Below are 13,541 nucleotides of genomic sequence, written 5' to 3' on the forward strand. Positions count from 1 at the left end.
AAGATCAAAGCTAACCAAGCTGTAGTTGTGGCCTAAGCTACCCTGCTCACTCGACGACTGATTCTCCTCAAATGTAAAAAGACTACAGCACCATCTCATTAATGCTGGCTGGAGGATGTAATGGCACACATTGAACGCAAACTGCTAAAGCATTGTACTCTTCGCTCAACCAGGAAGTTTTATAAGATCTGCAGTGGTGGAAAGTAACATTTACTCAAGTACTGTACTTAAGTACAATTTTGAGGTGCATGTACTTTACTTGAGTATTTCTATTCTCCTTTATACTTCTACTCTACTACATTTCAGTGGCAAAAATTTAACTTTTTACTCCACTATTTTATTTTAAGGCTTTAGTTACGTGTCACTTTGCAGATTCAGATCATTAATACAAAATATAATCAAAAATGTAATTATCCTGCTCCACCTTTACCAACATTAAAATGCGGCCAATTATGTAATATTCTGAAATGGGTACATCTGCATAATGGGTTTTACTTTTGATACTTTAAGTATATTTTGATACTAATACTTGTGTACTTGTAACTTAAGTAAAATTTGGAATGCATGACTTTTGTATTATTACTTTTACTCAAGTAATAGTAAATCTGAGTAATCTGAGTACTTCTTCCAGCACTGAAGATCTGTCAACCATTTATGCTCTATTTGCAAAACTGGACAAATTCCCATTCATGTGTATCTTGCTTTTCGTTTTCCCCTCCCCCCTACATTATGTATGTGTGTGTATAGGACAGAGTTAATGTTGGTAACATTAGAAAATGAAATAAAAATATTATATCATGTCTTTATATACATGTATATTTATTATTATAATATATGTATATATACGTATACATATGTATATGTATATATCAGAATCAGAAATACTTTATTGATCCCCGAGGGGAAACTCTTTTGTTACAGCAGCTCACTGTCACATCAGTGCACACAGGAATAGAAGTACTAAGCAAGGAAACTTACAATTATACATATATGTATGTGTATGTATATATATATATATATATATATATATATATATATATACATTCCTTTTCAAACCACAATAAACATCCCCTCTATCCATCCAGATGAGCCAAAACAAAGTAGGAGGGTAGTTAATTGTGTCCTTAGTCCTAGTTCCTCATAATTTTCTATTCCTTTAATGATTCACATCCTCAAGCTTCAGCAGGCATGCACACACACACGCACGCACACACACACACACACACACAAAGAGGTATGTTTTTGCCATGAAGAGAAACCATTTGCTCATTTTGATGGAGGCCTAAAAGAGAGGTTGAGCTGTCTAAGTGGATTTTTCATTACTAAATGTATTAGGGCAAAGAAAATTACAGCTGCTGCAGCAGGAGGAGTATTAGGACTGCTCATGTACTTTTTACATTGATATTTGTAATGACCAAAGAGGTACAGTGCAGCTGTGTATGAGCATTAGAGAAATTAACTCAGTGCTCTCTCTCCCATGTGTGCGCTCTGTCCCTCCTGTCTCAGTCTCCTCCACTCACCTGCTATCTGCAATTTGGAAAAGTACGTCCAAACTCACAGGGGAATGAAAAAGCTTATTTTTCCTCCTGCTGCCGCTCTGGACTGAGACAGAAGTGGAAGACTAACATGGAGGAAATAATATTTCAAATGGAAAGCTATTAAGGTACTCGAGCACTTTCTCATGCTGCTCCTGAAATATGTCATTTGTCATGTGCTGCTGAATGACAAACTTTTAAAGGCTCAAAAATTGTAATTTCCTCACAAGACTGTGCAGTCCAGCCTTTCAATGAACCCCAGACCCACAGTGTACATGTAATACATTTATGAGGAAATGATGAAAGTCATAAGCTTCATCTGAGATCTCTGAGAAAAGAATTCCTGCTGTAAATGTTTGGTTTGGTCCTCTGTACTTGATTAGTTTTGCCCACTTCCGTCCTAATTTGGAACTTAAAGACTCTAAAAGATCCTTCACTTAAGTAAAATGTTAAAAAAATAATACTTTGTTACAGTAAAAGTCCTACACTGAAAATATACTTAAAACATCAAAAATACAACTAGTCGCTATGTAAAATGTGTGTTATATATTATATATAATACATTATATTATAGGATTATTATTGATATATTACCTAACATTTAAGCAGCATTTAAATGTTACAGATGTTCGAGGTGGGGTTCATTTTACTTTATGTACTGTTGGTAGTTAAATCTCACAAAATACACAATATTTTATAAGCTCATAAGTTTTCAATGTAAAATCGGAATCCGCAAAATAAATAGCAACTAAACCTGTCAAATAAATGTAGAAATAAAACAAAAGTAAAATATAATACTGACATTCAATTGTGTATTAATCATAAAAATCCCTTCAAAGAATGATGAAAACTAAAACTTTAAAATCTCACATCAAGGTCCATTCAATCCTTCAAGTTCTTGAGCTTTCGATCATATCACATGATCTTCATCAGCAAATGGAGTTTGTCCAGTTTTCCCATTGATTCTGAGAACTTTAAGCATCAAAGTTCATTTTTGATCTTGGAAACAGTCTAATCTCAAGGTCCATTTAGTCGTTGTTGTTGTGGAGCTTTTGATCATACCACATGATCTTGATAAGCAAATGAATAACCTTTTAATTTGATCTTAGTTTTTTTTTAATTTTCATTTATATTTAAAATCTTTTATTCAATTTACAACTTTCTTTTAATGAAAACCTTGTTTTATCTTTTTACAGGCCTAAATCATAGATCAACAAACCATCATACATACATTTTTGACTTTCAACACAATTTGCGCTAAAGAAACTTCATTCAAATCAATAACAGCTCTTTAAGTATAAGGGTACTTTCATGTAATATTAGTACACTCATATGTGGACTCTTATACCCCATGTATTATTTTCTGTAATTCCCTCTTTTTCATCCTTCCCCTTCCTACATTTCAACCTGACTACATACATACCTGTTGAACAAATAGAAATGACAGCTTGACTACCAGTGAAATACATACAATATGTACTGTATTTAGTGAGGTTTAACTGTGGCATCACTTCCATACCCACTGAGACACACTCCTTTCTTGTTCCATTTACTCTATCACCCAATATTCATTCCACTTGTATCTCCCAATGGGTTGCTTTTCTCCCCCTCCTCCCCCGCCCCTCCGTCGCAACCAGCCTCATTAGCACATAACAGGCTATCGACATGCATAGCAGGGTCCTGATTTAGATGTTCAACCTGATTAGCCCTTAATGATATGAGACAAGCTACCTGAATGGAAGTGCACACAGTGGCATAAAACAATAACATACATGCATGTGCCCTCCTGCATGAGACACACAAATGTAAGCACACATACGTACTAACATACATTCTCTGTGGTACCTTTATGAGCCTGTGTTTTGCTCATTTTCATAATGAAGACATTTAAGTATGAGACTGCCACCTAATTATATTGTATGATGGCAGACAAGACACATTAATTTGTGTAACACAAATTGTTCAGATGTTTCATCTTAAAGACATTCTGACACCGCTACAGAGCTACAAGTCCAGATAATACTGTAGGGCTTAATTAATATTATGTGTATGCTTAAACAGTGCATATCACAAAGGTGCATTTAATAAAACTATTACAAACCAAATGAAACACAGTGCAGCGGTCTTGTTTGTCCGGCTATTCATCTAATCTCGAGGAATACAATACTCATTTGACAAAGACAAATAGAAAGGTAAAATTAGCACTGAACTCTTACTTCACGCATTTTTTATTAGTCAAAGAGTGTGAAAAAAAAAATGTCTGGAACATTTCTATTTCAATATACAGTAAATACAGGCAACGTATCAAATCTGTGGTATATGTACTCATCAAAGACATAGATGAGGCTCTATAATGAACAGAAATAATCAAAGCTCATGGCCTCTCCTTTATCTTCCGTTCCTCTCATTCTCCTCTGGGGGAGAGACCCACGTGGCCGTGGGATATTCAATCATTTTTCAGTCAGAAGTAATGGATGTACTGAATGAATGCAAAGGCTGGCAATTCATCACAACAATCAGAAAAGGAATTATCCTCTCCCCCTCATTTCCCTTCTATCATCTCACATGCTTCACTCTTCTCTTCACAGTTTTAAAGTTTTACATACAATTTGGGATGCTCAACTACTGAACTAATATGTTGATGACCAATCATTAATATACAGTACAGATACATTTTTCCATCTTTAATCTGTTTACTTTGCTTGGGAGTGACACAGAATAGATGAATGAAATCTTCTAATGACATATGACAGAATGTCATATTCACATACAGCAGATGGGATGCATTGCAACCCACTGCTTGCTGATCACCAGACATCCAGTTCACACATTCTGCTCTCCAAATCTGAAGCAAAGTGGCAGGTTGATCGCCAATCCTAAAGAAATACCTTAGTTTCATTGCATGAGGGGAAACTTGTAAGGCAATGCCGATGTGCAATGTTATATTTGCCTCAGATTTGTTGGCAATTTTTCATCTCTGCTTAAGGGCAATATACTTCTCCGCTGCCTGTAATTTTCTCATCACCCACTTCCCCTCAACCTCTCCTCTGTGTTTATTTTTGCCTGTCTCTCACCCTCTGCTCCAGCTCCTGGACCACTTTCTCATTGACAGGGTCTGCCTTGGTCACCACAGCTTTTCTGCCCTCTAGTTCGACCACGATCCTCATAACACAACACATGTCCACCAGCTCTTCCTGACATCTCCTCATCCCAGTGTCCAGCTCACCTCTCCGGGCTGGGTCACGCTTCAGAGCCCCCTTCTCCGCCACTGAGAAGCCCAGCAGGCCTGTCAAAACCTCATCGGACAGCTCCACGTCCAGGTAACCGGTTCCGTCAGATATTGTAGCGCAGACGCGCCAAAGACCGTTGTTGCTGCTCAGTTTCCCCAAGAGAGTCACAATGAAAGCTTTGACACAGATCTCTTTGGTGTGGGTGTGTGGTTTGGACATCATCTCTTCTAGCAGGCACAAATATGTAAAAGGTGGAGAGGTCAGAGAGAGAGCAGGGCCCAAGCTGTCACTCTGTGGACCTTTTTTAGCACATAGTCTATCAAATTCTGCAGTGCTTGAGGTGTAACTTTGCCCCTGAGATGTTATACTCCTTGATGAGTCGCCGGTAAGTCTACAACTGGAGCCTGGTAATTCTGTTTTGTTGGTAGCGCTTTTGTTGTCTCTACTAGGTCCTTGGTAAACAGGGAGCTGATTTGGCCCTCCAGTCCTCCCAGTTTGCACTCTGTAAGTTTCTACCTTGCAGTCTATATCTTCATCCATGAAATCACTCTCATCATTTGTAACAAATTCTAATTTATGTGATGGCTCTGAAGCTGCTGGGGTAAATAACTGCTCTGTAGCTCCTCTAGAGCAGCCTTGATAGTCTCTTTTCTGTGTGGTGGATCTGGAGTTGCTAGAACCAAGACGTGACCCAGAGCCATTCAAAGTGGGCTGCTCAGTCGGAGCAGTTTGGGGTTTGGTTGCTCCGTTAGGATTTCTTGTTATCCAGTTGTTGTTCTGTGGCATGCTTCTGTGACTGCTCTCATTAAATTTCGTACTTTCTTGAAAGATCACACCATCCAACTCATCCAGGGGTAGATCGTCAAAGTCTTCATCAGGAAAGTCTTCGTCTGCCATGTTGTGATCTGGGATCTCTTGTTGAGTCAAGTGATCAAAGAGGTCAGAATCCTCTTGTTCGTTACCGTGGCGATGACCTTGGACTGAATCACCTCTGTTGCTCTCAGTCAAACCACTTCTGCAAGAGAATAATGTTGGACTGAGTTAATATAGCTTTAAACCAGCGCAGTGTTAACAGTGTTGAGGGGCTCACTGTACCAGAGGTAATGCTATATGAATGCTCATCAAATCTAACGGTTGTCACTTGCTGTAGATGAACAACCTGACAGCAGGCAAATATAAAGACAGCAACAATCACAAAAATATTATATAAAATAGGTTTGTACACAGGCTGTAGAGTGAAAGTGCTAAATGCTTCCTAATATAGCTGAAAGATAAATGCTGATGTTTGTTCTGAAGACAAACATTATGCTGAAATTCAAAATATCAAGGTATATTTGCACGACGGTGATGGTGCTGGAGTTACAGCATCAAAATATAAGACATCACATTGTTAACCACCCACCTGGATGAGGCTGTCGAGACAAGGCTCCTGACATAGGAGTTTCTCGAGGACTGAGTGGAGGTCTCACTGAGTGTCCCGTAGCCACTGTCTCGAACAGGCCCAGCCTGAACCCTTCCCACCTCCTCCTGGGCTTCCAGACTGGCCAACAACTCTGCGTCATCTAGCTCCAGGTCCTCCACTTCCTGGTTACCTAAGGAGAAAATAAGAGGCACAAAAGAGGGATACCAGTGAGAATGTCAATCAAATCAGATAAGATAAAGAATAAAGCAAGCAACTTGAGGCATCTCTTTACATTCTTAAACAGGCCTTATTTTATATAAAACTTTATGCAGAACTGTTGTAGTGTAATATTGTACATATTTTATACTATCAGTGACCTTTGTAGCACACAATCTACCATTAAAGATACAAGCTCTCATGAATATACCTTGCTGTGGTGCTGTTGGGGCCTCCTCCCCCTCCTGCTGCTGCTGTTCCTCAGGAAGTCCCAGCGTCCTACACAGCACACTGCCCTGTCAGAGTAGTATAGAAATATACCACTGGATCTGTATAAATCATTGCATGTTATACACTGCTGTATAAGAACAGCTGGGATTATGTCTTTAGCTATAAAAAAAATGTCAAAACAGTAACTGGCCCATAACTAGGTTTAATCTCAACTCTGTGTTCTATATACCAGAAAAATTAATCAAAAGATGATTAGGTCCAAATAATATTCATACTAAATTTGTAACAAAAATAAAGAAAACATTAACATGTATTGGTCTAAATCTGTTTTCGACAGTTTACCTTGTTATTCCTGTCCACCAGGTCCTCCACCTCACCACCCAGAACCTTGATGTTGGATGGCCCTAACAGAAGCACCCCAAGTCTGCAAACTATCTGCCCTTTCAACTGCAGCTTCACACCAGGCCTGAGGGTTACAAGAGTCAATGATCCCATTTAAACATATAGTTTCATATGTTTTAAATGTGGTACAAAAGTCTCAGAAAATCAATTGTGTTTTCTTAATTCACAAGAAAGTGGCAGTGACATAGCTGTAATATGTTTATTAATTTTTATTTAAATGTTTTATTTCATGACATCTCCACCCAAAATCTAAGTAACATTACATATAAATAAGTAACAGCAGCCACTCTGTTTGCCTCTGTAAAATTAGCTTAAATGCATTCTTCGTTTAAAAACTAGAGAGAGAGAAAAAAAAGTAAAAAAAAATAGAAATGACTAAATTGTAGAAAGTCATGGTTCTTATTACATCGGTAACAGCAAAAAGACAGCACAGTGCAGTTTAGTGTTTCACAGATCAATTGTTAACCTGAGAGCTGTGCTGAGTGCAGGGATAGATTGATACTCCATGGCCTCCAAGCTCTGGACTCCATCTGTCACCTGTACAACAGAGACAGTGTATTTCACCAGGAACAACCGAACAGGGAAATTATTGATAAATTATTAAAGCCCTAACTAAAAATTCAAAAAACTGACATGAAAACAGTTCTATACATTTTTCTCTGTGACATGCAGCTAGTTATACTCTAATGCTGTATATATAAGTCACACTGTAGGTTGTTTAGCTGCAAAACTTACCAAAACTTTACAGCTGGTTTAAACCTTGACTAAGTGAATTTGGAAATAATTGTTTTTCTATTTTCTCATTATATATGCTGGCTGGCCTGGACTTTTCAGAATGCAAAGCTGGTCAAAGCTTATCTGAACATATCTGCTTTATTATCCTTTTGGCAGTGATTCCAGTGCATTTTAACCGCTGTGGGTCTTTGCATCCCATGACTCCTAGAATTTTGGGACTTGCTCAAAACGGTCTGAGAAACAGTAAAAAGAAAAGGGAAAAAAGCCACTGCAACGTTTCTAAGCAACACCAGCACTATTCTTGAGAAACCATAGAGCAGTGACAAGTGTATTACTTAAGGTGAAAATTACAGACTGCGCCTTATATCCCAGCAATTTACTCTTTCATATGCTCTAACTGATTCTACCTGTCTACTCTGATTCAGTTAGGAAGAGAAGCAGAAGTCTCTGTTATCCGCAACCAAACACACAAAGATAAGACAGATTTCTGATCAAGTCTGGTTGTAGATTAGGGTTGGACCCTTGATTTCAGTATAATTGTACACACAAGTAAATAGTGCAACGCTGTATTTATAATGTCAAATACACTGTAGTCAAGGCTAGTTCATGTATAATGCCAAAAAGTGCTGTACCATAATTTTCCTTCCAGATTACAAATGTTTTTTCAACAAAATAATAATACAGCGCCGTCCTTGACATGTAGAGTTTTCTACTAGATCTAGATCTCTTAAAGAAACCGCACAGTGACCTTTAGTCTAGCAATAAGCTGTGAGATGCCACAAACTATTTCACTGTTGTTTGCTGTGAGTGAAAAAACTAATCTCTTTAAGTGCTAAGACACACTCCTTTATTGAGTATGGGTTTTGATGTAAAAGCCACAAGTTCAAAAATACACACACATGCATACTAATCAAAGTTAATTACTCATAATTTTATTGTTTTTTTTTAACTTTGTGTTTCTTGGTTACCTTTTGCTACAACGATCAGGTTGTGTTAGTTGGGAGGCAGACAACTTATATCACATATTCTGTCTGATTTTTTTTTTTTTAGGTTAATTCAGTTGTTTGGTCCACTGGGGCATTCATTTCAGAAGCTCAGAGGGGATTTTATATTTATGAATGCTTCTGACCTGCAATAGTAGCATACGGGTTTGTCTGGCTTCCCAGGGCCTCTGGGTGGTCTGTGTGACAGCAGACACCTCGTCGTTGGCACAGTCTGCGCCCCTCCACTTCTGCAGCTGACCATACGCAGGCTGACTGATGTCCAGTAATGAGTCAACCTGAAACACAGTGGGACCTTTGATTACGTTGCCATTTCCCTGCATATTCATTTCTTAAATATCCAATGAAATGTTTGACACTACATCATATTACAGTATAATGGATATACAGTTCAGTACATGAGTATTTCTTGAATTGCTAGTCTTATTTGAGAGCTGAACATGCATCTTGCGGCTCCCATCATTGTATATTTGGAACTAACTAACATTTAATGACTCTGTCTCAGGGTTTCCAGCTGGGTTTCCATTTAACATCTAAAGGAAAACTGACATCCAGTGGTGCTTTGTTATAATATGGCTTCTGACTGCACTCCAATCATCTTTTTTCCTTGAACAGCACAACAGGCATGTTTTTGCTACAACAGCTTGCTGTGTGATTTTTTCTATTTTGTATATCACTGGTCTAATGAATTATAATCTGTATCGCACAAAGAACACACCACTCATTATTAAGTGAATAGAAAATATCTAGACTGCTATGTTATTAAGCAAAAATTGCCTTCAACCAAATATTTTTAAGATTCAACACAACAAACACAATGTACAAACACAAACTACAATAAGGGCAATATAAACTGATGGCTTCATTAAACGAATGCAGTAGGAACATTCTGATCATTTCTTTGCTCAATGTAGACTGCTATTTTTTACTCTTACATGATTTTGCTCATGTGTGTTGTTGATTTGTCTTCTTGCCATTTTCCTGCTGTAGGTGCATATATTGTCCTCGGCATGCTGTTTGCTGTTTATACATGTTAGTTTTTACAAGGTTTTTTAGGGTGCCTTTTAATCTCTGGCCAAAATTAGCCTTCTAGGTAAACTCATTTTCTACCGATCAATGGGCATCGTCCCTAACATAAAATCTAATAATATACATAAGATGAAATATATAACCTGAAATATATCATCAACAAGCCTGTACCTGGACACAGAAGGTGCCTCTGAGTTCAGTCTTCTGGGCCTGAGTGAGCCCTTCAGGGAGAACAGGGTAGTCCAGGTCCCTCAGGTCTGTCAACAGCCACTGGTCCAGCGCCTACAATTTCACGGCATGCAGTGAGGCAGGTATCAGTTATTTGACTAGATTTATGCTTCACATTCTGTAACATGACTAGGCTTGCGAAGGGTCGGTAAATTTCCGGAAATTGTCCAAGGGAAGTTAAGTTCGGAAGATATTTTGCACAATTTCAAATTAAAATTGTACATTTTAATAGTGAACTAATTTGGGGGGATTATGCATAAAAAAGCAATACTAGGTCTTATGGTATGTTTTGGTTACAAGTATGCCCACTTAATTGAATTGTAACCATGCACTGCATTCAGCAGCGCACTCTTCCATCATATGTACAGATAATTTGCCAGCATCCCATATAATTCAGTAAAATTACGACCCTCTGCATGCATGAGTCTGACATTCAGGAAGTCCAGGGAGAGGATATGGAGGACTGAGAGGAAAATTAGTTTTTGGAGAGAAGTCTTTTTTTGTTTGGGGGGTGCGCCATACGGGAATGTTTTTTTGTTGTTGTTGTTAAATAACTACAAGGTTAATACAATGCTAAGTGAGTCAACTAATTAGATTAAAGTTTAAAGTTCAGCTCAACTAAATTGTTTCTATCTTCACGACATGGTAAATACAGCCTGAGCTAATAACCCCTATATTTTATTCCTGTTAATTTCCATAAATTCCCATTAGTTCCCATGGAAAGTTTCCACTTTAAATATTCCTGGAATTTTGCAACTCTAGCAATGACAAAGAATTAGTTCCATACATTCACTTCCATGAGATAAATGGCCATCAAAAGAAGTAACCTCATTAGACCAACATTAGCCACGCTTAGCTCTGGGTTAGAGCCATTAGAGAAGTCTGAATTCTTCAAAGAAATGATTCAACAAAGAGCTAAAAACGTCACAGAGATGTTGAGGCTTAGTGACTCAGTGGTGTCATAAGGTCCCTGCAGATTTTTGGTATCTTATTTATGATATAAACATCCTAATCTACATCACTCAAAAAGTACTCTTCTGGGTTGAGATCTAGTGACTATGTCATGTTCCTGGAACCATCAAGAGACAATATGTGCCTCGAGAAATGAAGCATTATCCTACTCAAGTATCAAGTTCAGCAACAATATTTAGGTACACAGTGGTGTACAAATGATGCGTAAATGCAGGAAAACATACCCCACATGACGCCAGCACCAGCTGGTACAGATGACACTTAGCAGGATGGATTCATGCTGTTTACACAAAAATGTATCTTATCTGCATGTTGCAACAGAAACCAGGATTTGTCAGACAGGAGGTGTTCTCACTCCTCAATCGTCCACTTTTGCCGATCTTTTATCATAAACTTCTTGTTCTCAGCTGACAGTATACTTGGGCTTTTGTTGCTCATCTGATCCAAGGTTCAATGTGCTTTCTGTGTGCTGCATATTTGTGAAGCGTTCAACATTTTGTTTACTGGACCCCACAGTATGTATAGCATCTTTTGAGGTTACTTTTGCATGCCAACTTAAACAGAACAGCTACTTAAATCATTGTTGTTCGAGTTGTTCTGATCTGATCTGTTTAGTGTGCAAGGAAACCAGAATTTCCTTCCATTCAAGAAAGAAGAACCGTCTACTCTGTGAAGGGGATTCAGTTTGAGCTGGGTTACACCCACTAGAGTAGTACACCCGAGACAGGATGTGAAGTGTTGTTTGACACCAAATGCAACTAACGATCATTTTCATTATTGATTAATCTGTTGATAATATTTCTGATTAATCATTTAGTCTATGAAATATATATATTATTAAGTTAAAATGCCCAAATCAGCAAATGTTTGACATTTTTACTTGATTAAATGGCATAAACGATCAGATTATCAAAATTGCAGATATTTTTGTTGATTAATCGACTAATTGTTTCAGCTCTACACAGCTGTGAAGAACACGATGTAGGTGGAACAGCAAGAAACTTGGACACTGAATGAACATTGAAAACACACATCAGCTGACTGTAAAGACCAGACCAAAACCAGTCACAGCATCAACTGGAAAGGGGTCAGGAGTCAGTGGATGGCTGCAGAAAGATCAAGGAGGACATTCAAATCCAATGCAGGAGACCATCTTGGAACAGAGACAGGAGAAACCTTCTTACCCTCCATATACGACCACCTGTTATCCCACGACCCATGTTTCACACTTACTCACGTGCTAGTAACTGAGCTATCTCCATGACAGTTGAGCAAACTCTAGACTGTGATCATTTGGCATTCAGCTGCACAGTTAAGACAGTCAGACATCGTACCTACCTGTTGGTTGATTTGCTGCTGTGACAGATGACCTGCTCCTCCTGCCTCTTCTTGCAGCCACTCCACGCAGGCTTCAAGCCAGGCAAAGGGCACATGGATGTGCCAAGAGGACTGCAGCCAGGCTTGGGTAGCATGTACCACTGCCTGGATCTCAGGGGCCATCCTCTTCCTTTGTGTGTATTTGAAGTAGGCGACTTCCTGCTATTTTCTCCAATGTTACTTGCTATTATATAAAAGGCACACAACTCAAGCATCAGGTAGTTGTTTTTTTAAGATGTTGCAGCCAAGTAATTGATTACTGAGTTCAGTTATTATTATTATTGTTAGCATATTTAGTTGCATTTATCAGTAATTACTCTACTCTGGATTACACATTAGCAATAATACATTTTGTAAATTACGGTTTCATTAGCAGACTAAATAGTTCCTATTTCCAATTATAATCCATCAATATTTCAGTAAAACAGTTTTGAAAAGACAAATTAACTATTGCAGGTGTAGTATACAAACAGTGGTTCAAATGTTACATTTTATTTGATTCATGGCATAGGACAATGCCTGGGGGTTTAAAGGGAGTTTCTATGTTAAGGAACCATCTTCTCTCTGTATATCCAGATCCACTTGACACCAAATCCTGTGGTGATTTATCGACAGGAGAGATGAGATTATTATTATACAAGCACATAGGAGAATTGCTTTATGTTATGTTTCTGTGGTCATATCAGCATGGATAAGCCCTGTGTCTCTGCAGATGGTCACGTCTGGGTACTATGGCGGAGAGAGAAAGAGAGATAGCATGCGACGGAATTATAAAAAATGTTTGTTCAAATAAGTGTTGTTTATAAAGGTTACCTGAGAAGCATGAAGGCAGCCTCTCCCATTACGTGTTGTGGAAAGTAGCTAAGGCGCCAAATTGACTAATCCAATTTATTTAGCAATGTTGACGCTACTGTTGCTAGCTTTGTGTCCATACAACGTGACAATAAAAGCTCTTATATACAACAGCAGTTCTTAAACCTAACAATTATGCCTCTACAAGTTCTTAGAAAGACACAAATTAACATTAGCCTTGCAGATCATACCTTATAGACAGGCTTAACTTGAACAGCGACAGTAAACTGGGAGGTAGCTGTACCGGAAAATAGGGCTTTGGAAACGCCTCAGCTTTGTGATTGACGTCTTTTCCAGCCAATTGTGACTCTCGCCTGTTTGATTTGCATTC

At 38.3% G+C, this 13,541-nt stretch overlaps 1 protein-coding gene across 8 annotated transcripts; it reads right to left on the reverse strand.

Annotated features, from left to right (window-relative positions):
- Positions 1 to 3,745: 3,745 nt before the first annotated feature.
- On the reverse strand, positions 3,746 to 13,538 carry rmi1 (RMI1, RecQ mediated genome instability 1, homolog (S. cerevisiae)). 8 transcript variants are annotated; one of them, XM_044195411.1, is made up of 10 exons: positions 13,402 to 13,534; positions 12,847 to 13,087; positions 12,320 to 12,542; positions 9,953 to 10,063; positions 8,881 to 9,030; positions 7,483 to 7,553; positions 6,957 to 7,080; positions 6,595 to 6,679; positions 6,168 to 6,357; positions 3,746 to 5,780 (listed from the first exon to the last, which is right to left on the reverse strand). In XM_044195411.1, exons 3-10 carry the CDS (start codon positions 12,479 to 12,481, stop codon positions 4,589 to 4,591), a joined length of 2,085 nt encoding a protein of 694 aa, XP_044051346.1. In that variant the 5' UTR covers positions 12,482 to 12,542; positions 12,847 to 13,087; positions 13,402 to 13,534; the 3' UTR covers positions 3,746 to 4,588. The 8 variants fall into 8 exon arrangements, with proteins under 8 accessions (XP_044051346.1, XP_044051351.1, XP_044051352.1 ...); XM_044195416.1 differs by having other exon boundaries at positions 12,847 to 12,953; positions 13,402 to 13,531; XM_044195417.1 differs by lacking the exon at positions 13,402 to 13,534 and adding an exon at positions 13,172 to 13,395 and having other exon boundaries at positions 12,847 to 12,953.
- Positions 13,539 to 13,541: the final 3 nt, after the last annotated feature.

Source organism: Siniperca chuatsi, linkage group LG5 (assembly GCF_020085105.1).
Source record: "Siniperca chuatsi isolate FFG_IHB_CAS linkage group LG5, ASM2008510v1, whole genome shotgun sequence".
NCBI classification, from domain to species: domain Eukaryota; kingdom Metazoa; phylum Chordata; class Actinopteri; order Centrarchiformes; family Sinipercidae; genus Siniperca; species Siniperca chuatsi.

What these genes read in the sequence shown, in the direction of transcription:
- rmi1 (XM_044195418.1), bottom strand. Translation starts at nt 12,481, where the DNA reads ATGGCCCCTGAGATCCAGGCAGTGGTACATGCTACCCAAGCCTGGCTG. An exon ending in CCCGTATGCTACTATTGCAG is followed by an intron (nt 7,554 to 8,880) that starts GTCAGAAGCATT and finishes TCTGTTGTACAG; the next exon opens with GTGACAGATGGAGTCCAGAG. An exon ending in GCACTCAGCACAGCTCTCAG is followed by an intron (nt 7,081 to 7,482) that starts GTTAACAATTGA and finishes TGTAACCCTCAG; the next exon opens with GCCTGGTGTGAAGCTGCAGT.